The 8,021-nt window shown below is 40.4% G+C and overlaps 1 protein-coding gene across 1 annotated transcript; it reads right to left on the reverse strand.

The window, feature by feature from the left end:
- Positions 1-6,802: 6,802 nt before the first annotated feature.
- LOC137813710 (putative calcium-binding protein CML23) lies at positions 6,803-7,402 on the reverse strand. The gene has a single exon (XM_068616098.1). The coding sequence runs from the start codon at positions 7,297-7,299 to the stop codon at positions 6,877-6,879; it is 423 nt and encodes a 140-aa protein (XP_068472199.1). The 5' UTR covers positions 7,300-7,402; the 3' UTR covers positions 6,803-6,876.
- Positions 7,403-8,021: the final 619 nt, after the last annotated feature.

Below are 8,021 nucleotides of genomic sequence, written 5' to 3' on the forward strand. Positions count from 1 at the left end.
GACAAGAAAACTGAATAGAAGTGCGGGAAATTAAAGGGCACCGAACCAAAAACAAAGAAGAAGAAGAACAGCTACTGGAAAAAGAAAATAGCCGAACCAAAACACAAGAACACAAGCTTCAAACATGAATAACAAAAGAGAAGGAAGGAAGGAGAGGAGAAAGCTCATGAAGATGGATGTATGGTTGGATGATCACGCCACTAGAAGGATGGAGACTCCTAGATGAGTGTGCAAGCCGCCACTTGAGGTAACCATGGAACCATCAAGATAAAACTAGAGAAGAAGGCACAAAGCTCTCCAATGCTCTCTCAAAATTTGAGTATAGTTTCTCTAATTAAAATTCAAATCTGAAATGTACAAGGGCAGCACCTATATTTATAGCCTAGAGGTGCTGAAAATCAAACTAAAAGAATTCAAAATTCCCTCCTAAAAGCTACTAGAACCGGCGCCTAAACCAAGCATGAGGAAGGTGTGACCTCTTCCTTCACTTTGGCACCTCCTTATTTACTCCTACACCTATCTACTAACGCACCCCCCTTCCTAAGACTTTAACTAAAGACTAAAAGATGCTTTAACAATAGAGGTTTCTAATGTTTCCCTCTAAGCACCTTCAACCAAAGAAATTACAAAAAGAGTAAATAAACGTTCCCTAGCTCCTAAAGCTTTGAACATGCTTCTTGTAAGCCTTTGAGGTGGGCTTTGACCTCCATGGGCGTCCTCCATTTGAGCCTCTACCTCTTCTTGACCTTGTTGATTGGCCTCCATGTCCTCTTGAGCTTGATCTCCATCAACCCTTCTTATTAAGCCATTGGAAAGAGTTGGCTCGGTGTGTAAGCCAACACCCAAGTCAGATACTCTAAGGTGAAAGAAATTATTTCCTTGGTAAGATTCCAAGTTTAGGCGTCTCGAAGCCTGTATAATTCAGATGGGGCAACCTCTTCTCAGTAAGATTCTGAGTCCAAGCACCCAGAATTGGCTTGAGACTGTTTGGCGGCTGATGGCAGGTAAGTCGACCTTCCTCAGCATCGAAGAGTTGACTTGGTGCGTAAGCCAACACCCAAATCAGATACTCTAAGTGAAAGAGTTGACTTGGTAAGATCCCGAGTCCAGACGCTCTGAAGTTGTGATTGTTTGAGGTCAGGTAAAGCGACCTGTCTTGGTGGAATACCCGAGCAAGCGTTCTGTGCAGATTGTTTTTAGATAGGACGACCTTTTCTTGGTAAGATTCGAAGTCTAGGTGTTCTAAAGTTCACGATGATTCAGAGGGGACGACTCTATCTTAGTAAGATTCTGAGTTCGGGTGCCCTGAACCACGTTTAGCTGTAACTAAGATTGTTTGGCTAATGATAGATAAAACGACCTCAAGATGTTTGAGTAGGCGTTCTGCGGAAAAATTGTTCATCTATGGGCAGGTAATACGACCCACCTCGGCGTTGGTGAAACCACCCAAGATCGGGCGCTCTATAGATGAAAAATGAGATTAACTCAGTGGAGTAGTAACACACTGCGAAGGTAATTGTTTAAGAGTTGACCAGGTGTGTAAGCCGACACCCAAGTCAGATACTCTAAGAAAAAGAAAATCAATAAAGAGTAGACTTGATGTGGAGATTAACACCCAAGTCAGATACTCAAGTCATCCTTAATGCTGGGGAAGATTGTGCTCAGAAAGCGGGTGGCTCTTCTAAGCATGCAGGTCCTGTTCAACAAGATCGAGAGACCTAATCCTTGCTCAAGTGATCAGTTAACACTCAAATGAGCTAAAACGTCCTTTGCGGTCGGGAGGTATGAGTCATCCACAGGTTAGTTGTACCAGAGCATTGTGATTTCCCATACTAAGTTGGTGCATTGCGTTTATTGTTATTTTTGCAGTTGGTTACATTATTGTTAGGTGGTAGGTCTATAATAGTCGAGTTTCATCAAGACAAGTAATGAGATATGCATTGTTAACATACTAGTCGAAGTTTTCCTAAAAGAGTTAAATAAGCAAAACAAAATGCTAGCATAATACATATGTGTCCTTAAAAACATTAAGACAGGTTACATAAGGGACACTACTCTTCTACGAGTTGCCCATCCACCATTGTCTTGCCTGGGCCAAGTTGGGAAAAGTCCATCCCAGGATAGATTCTTGAGGCCTAGGCGACAACGTCTTCAAAGCCCGCCAAGTATGAGTTGGTAGCATCGTTGGTGAGGGCTTCTCTTTCCTTAACCAGCTCTTCATCCTTTCAAGCCAGTTCCTTCTTAAGCTTATCCACCTCAGCCAGAAGCATCGCATTCTTATCACATAAGTCTAAGGCCTCCTTGGACTTTTTAGTCAGGAGAGCCTTAACTTCAAGTTGTGATTGTTTGAGTTCCTCCTGAAGCTTCGTCGTCTTTTGCTAGAGGTCTCCAACTTGCTGAAGGAGCTCAATGACCTCGAGGGACTTATTCTCAGCTGACCCCTTCCACCCTCTCAGTTTGGAAATGGCTAAGCAACTCGTAGCAAGTGCTTGCCCCAGCTGCCTCACGGCCTCCTCCACCAAGCGATCCTCCTTTATGTCAATCAGGTTTTCCTTGGCTTTGTTGGGAAGAAGGACCTTCTCGAGGAAGGAAGGAGCGTCCAAGCAAGGGTCCCACAACCCCTCTTCCTGGACACTTGTGCCTTCGCCTTCCCGCACCACTACCATGTCACGAGGCCGATATGGGCTTGGTGGAGGAGCCTGCTGAGAGGGAGAACGTTCGTCTGAGACAGATAGCTCAAAAGGTTCAGTTGTGGTCTTTCGCCTCCGTTTTGAAAACCACCCGGAGTAGGTGTCATCAGTAGGGGTTGGGGCTACGTTGACAACGACCTTGAGATTGAGATCCTGAGCTGACGGCGCCTAAGCGGCTGCTCTCATCTTCTTAGCCCTTTCTGCCAAATCCTTCTTGTTGATCAGGGCCATCATGTTGTCAGTAACAAAGACATGGAAAAAATTCAGCAACAACAATCAAGTAAGCATCAATAAGAGCAAGAGAACGAAAGATAGCAATGTACGTTTTTAGTCCCCCTGGGGAGAACTCTAGGCTTATAAGGGTGGCCATATCAAAACCCACCTTTAGGCTGGAAAAGAAATAGCACACTTCCTGGTCCCGCTGTGGCATGCTGTCCAGGCACCGAGCACCTTGGAAGGTTGGTTTCTTGGTCCAGTATAAGAGAAACCCATCTAGAAGAGTTGGGTCCCTCTTGTTGCAGTGTATCTTCAGAAATTTACCCTTGAAACCTTTATAAGATTGCTGGAAAAGTGATAACAATGCCCTCCCAGCCACTTCGTTGAATGAAACCCATAGCTGGCGGCCTAAACGCTTGGCCTCAAAGAAATACAAGAAAACTTCCATAGATAGCAAAAAGTCAAACTGTGCAAAAAGAATGGAGAAACCCCGAACGAATGCCAACTATTTGGATGTAGCTAGGCTGGGGCGACATTGATTTCGGTGATAAGCTCTTTTTGAAAGTTAAACAAGGGTAAGCAAAGGAGAACCTTTTAAATACAGTGGCATAAAAATAACAAAATAGACCATAAGGGTCTGAGGACTCATCACAATAAACTGGCTTGTCCTCTCTACATGGAAATCACCTAAGGGCTCTATCATGCTCCCTACCAAAAATACACTTTTTTGGGCGTTCGCTTTTCACATAAGTCACTATTTGTTCGTGAGAAGTGTATATCGAGACTTCTTCTAAGAGGTTCTCTGGTGCCCAAGGGTACATAGCGTGGTAATCCATCATACAGAGTATCTAGAAATGCAAACAACAAGCAAATTCATACACACATTCAGGCACACATTCAGGCAAGAAAACCACACTCAAAGTTGTATTTCAGATTCAAAGCAAAAACAAGACGAGCACAAGCAGAAAAGATCAAATCAAGCAGAATCAGTTCAGACAGTATGATCGCAATAGATATTCCAAACAGGCTATCATACGAGCAACAGGGTAATGGTTCGGGTAAAAGAAAATACCTTGGTTGACGAAGCGATTGAAGGCGAGGAGGTTTCCCAAGTTGGGGAGGAGGTGCAAGGAGTTTGAGAGAGGCGCGAAAACTTTATGAGAGTAAAAGAAATGAAACAATAAGAGGCAAGGGTTTTCGAACGATAACTTAAGCAAATGAGGGAAAAGAAAGTGACAGTGCCTTTCCACCGTTGATGAAGAGGCCACGTGTACGCTCCAAGTTAAGTATGGTGAAATGTCACCTCAGAAATGCTTCGTGCATTGTGCCACTCTACCCATTGTGAGACTGACACGTAAGCCACCAGTGCACGTGAGTAGTCTCTTTGCTGAAGCAAGCTCAGTTCGAGCCTGGGGGGCTTGTGTACTCGACCAGAACGCTCAGAGTTCAGTTCTTGGTGGTCAGATCTCGGTGCATGGCGCAGGCAAGTCAGCTCGGCTCTTAGGCCAGAATAGCAGGCCATGTAATTGGACCCCAATTGTATGAGTAAGTCCATTTTTTTGTATAATTAAGGTAATCCTTCGCACGTAAGACCTAAGCGACTAGAGAAGGGTAATTGTGGACCTAGGGTGCGCTCAGTGCGTATGAGGTATAGGCCAAGTAAGTGTTTTTCTTTTAAAACCTAAGCACATGTGTTTTAGGGCACGTAGAGGTAAGGTTGCATGTATAATGAAAAGTAGCGTAGCCCCATGGAGAGGGTTCCTACGAAAGCAGAATGGACCCCTGATGTTGGTACATGAGTTGGTGCCCTGGTGGTTATTCTATTTTTATTTATGCACTCCCTAGAGGAAAGATTTCGTTCTGTTGCAGTACCAAGAGAGTGTGCCCCTGAACAAAATATTTTCCTGTTGAGTATGCTTTCAGTTGAGATTAGATTCTCGTGATGGAAAGTTGTTACAAGAGGTAAACTATAAAAGGGGCTTGAGACCCCAGGTAAAGGTACGTTGTTTCTAAGACTGAAACTTACTACTTCTTAAACTCTTATAAGCCCTATACTGACTTGATCATCGAAGTGCAATCAATAGGTAGGATCCCCTCTGTTTCAACGGAGCTGCGTTCTAGAGCAGCAAGAGATAGGATGGGTTCGTGAAGAGATAGACAGAGCTAGAGCTTATCATCAGAGTCAATCGGCGAGAAAGTCAATCGGAAAAAACAACAGTAGTTGTATTAAGTCTTGAATTGTCTAGGTGGACAGTTTGGGAAGAACAATCACTTTTTATTAGTTTAGTAGTACATAACTTGTAATTTATATGTCATATTTTACATAATTTTGGTTAATTGCATTTTGTGTTGTTCTTCGGGTGTATATTTGATTGTGCAGATTTTGTGTCACCACTTTCATATTGTTCTACCTCAAAACCAATGTGAAATGTTGTCGAAATTTCATGAAATATATAGAATGTTCATTAAAGTGTGTGTACTATTGAATTATAAGAAAAGTGAATCTTCTCGAATTGGATAAGACATGCATTAGTCAACACTTCAATCACCATTACAAAACATATATGGATCATTATTGGATTAATTCAATCTGCATAAGTGTTGAGTACGAAAGAGGACTAGAAGAATTTATACAATTTGGGCAACGTAATGCGAGTAGTGGCGATGAAGTAAAATTTATCAAGGACCACCTTGGATACAATTTGTGCAACGTAATGTGTTTCTAGGATCTTAACAACTTGGATATGACATGGTCAATTATTACATTAACCAAATGTGTTTTTATCCCAAGAATATGTTGAGTCTACCATGAATGATGCAGTGGATTGATGATCGATTAGAGAACATGATTCGTGATGTTGGAGCTGAATCTTTTGAAGAAGTGCATGGATATGGAAGGATGTCAAGCAATTTAGACACTCAATTGTATCTGGATCAACTAACTTCACATGGTTGTCGACAATGTTAAGATTTATGAATTTGAAGACAATAAATGGATGAACTGATAAAAGCTTCATAGAATTACTTCTGTTGTTGAAGGAAATGCTTCTAGAGGAAAATACTTTACCTAATCATAATTATGAGGCCAAAAAGATTCTTTTTCCGATGGGTATGGAGTATAAAAGGACACATGAATATCCTCATGATTACATATACAAGAAGGAGTTTTAATTGTTGAAAAATTGTCTGAGGTGTGGGTTATCACGTTACAACTTGAAACAAAAAGATGAAGATAATATTGAAGAGATGACAAAGGATGGACCCCTCTAATGAAGGTTGTGTGGCATCTTTTGATCATTCGAAGAATTAAGCATTTTGTTTGCGAACCCAAATGATGCTAAGAATCTCAAATGATATGCAGATAAAAGGAAACGTGACTCTATAGTGGCTATAGTGGTTCATAGATTACAATTTTGGCTATAACCGTAATCTTTGGAGGCTTTATGGAAACTCAAAAGGGTCAAACTAAGGGGTGATGGTTTTGACTAGAATCATCGTTTATACCCTTGTTTGAACCTCTTTTTGTTTTTGTATTTCATGTACACTATAGGTGATGGTTTAAGAAATAGTATAAATAGACTACAGTTGTTGATCATCGTTTAAAATTCAAAACCATAGACGATGTTCGCATAGACTACGACTCTAAAATTATTGTATAAGGATTTGTAAAAATCACTTGCCTAAAGACATTTTTTATAGTAATAATATGTACTTTACGAATAATATAATGCGTTGTTTAGTATCCGTATTTTGCATGATAGAAAATGATACAAGCTATTGTAATTCAAAAAAACGATAGGATATAATCATAATGACACAAATTCGCGTTGTGTTTAATCCTACATATCAAAAGTAACTTCTTCTAATCATCGTAGATATTTAAAATAACACATAAATGAAGAATGTTTAAAATAATAAAGCAATCAATAGCTATAGTAAATAAAAGAATATAGTGTAACAAGCATACAGGTTACAACATCATGACCTTAAATTCATCGAAAGTGAGCACCCCATCTCCATCAAGATCAAATCTAGCTATCATAACTTCACACTCATCTATACTCGTAGATTCACCCAACCTACTAAGCATCATTTTAAGACTTCTGGGTGTGATGCAACCACTCTCTTCCATCTCATACATCTTAAAAGCCTCTTTTAGGTCATTCTCTTTCTCTTCCTCTTTCCCTCCCTCCACAAACCTCACAAAATCATCAAACCCCACCATCCCATCCCCGTCAGCGTCCATCGCAGTCACAGTCGCCGCCGCATCCGCAGCAGACAACTCCTCACCCATGGCCTCCACGCATTGTTGCAGCTCCCACGCCGATATCTTGCCGTCACCATTCTCGTCAAACTGCTTGAATACACGTTCATATTGCCTTAGCTTGTCCATTTAGAATTATGTATATAGGTGCAATAACATGTAACGTAGCAACCAAAATAGATGTCATAAGATTGTGAACCAAGAAAAGAAGCATGCAACGAATTAAAACGAAGTTGCTTAAGAATGATGAAATGAGAGAGGTTATATTATAGTGCCTAATGCCGCGTGGCGTGAATTGACCACGTTATGTAACTTGTGCGACCAAACAACGTTGGAAGATTGTGGGCGATTTAAATATGTACATATTCCCAACACAATATTTTCTCGTAGCGTCAGACATTGGGAGCCGCCTAAGATTGCTCCACCACACATACCCCACTCTATAGGAAGCTTCGGTCTCACAAAATAAAAATCAATTTACTTACAACTTACATCATGTAAAATTATATTTATGTTTCAAAAAATTAACTTTAACTTATTTTATCTATATATACGTTTATTTTTATTTATTAAAAAGTATTTTTCTTTCAATTTTTATACAATTTATTTCTGGCTAGAGATGTGCGTGGTAGGAGAAAAAAAATTCGCATTTGATTGATTATTGTAGTCATTTTTAACAGTATTAATTAATAATCAATCTTAGTGCTATTTTGACGAGAAAAGAAAAACGCGAAAATTAGTGGAAGAAAAATATTTATATTTTTCGTATCCGGGTTGAGGTCTAAGTTCTCCCACTTTAGTGGAACTTTCCAGGCTCCAGGAATTTAATGCGATTTGAACTATTCATGAAA

The sequence above is a fragment of the Phaseolus vulgaris genome, chromosome 1, assembly GCF_000499845.2.
Source record: "Phaseolus vulgaris cultivar G19833 chromosome 1, P. vulgaris v2.0, whole genome shotgun sequence".
In the NCBI taxonomy this organism is placed as follows: domain Eukaryota; kingdom Viridiplantae; phylum Streptophyta; class Magnoliopsida; order Fabales; family Fabaceae; genus Phaseolus; species Phaseolus vulgaris.

What these genes read in the sequence shown, in the direction of transcription:
- LOC137813710 (XM_068616098.1), bottom strand. Translation starts at nt 7,299, where the DNA reads ATGGACAAGCTAAGGCAATATGAACGTGTATTCAAGCAGTTTGACGAG.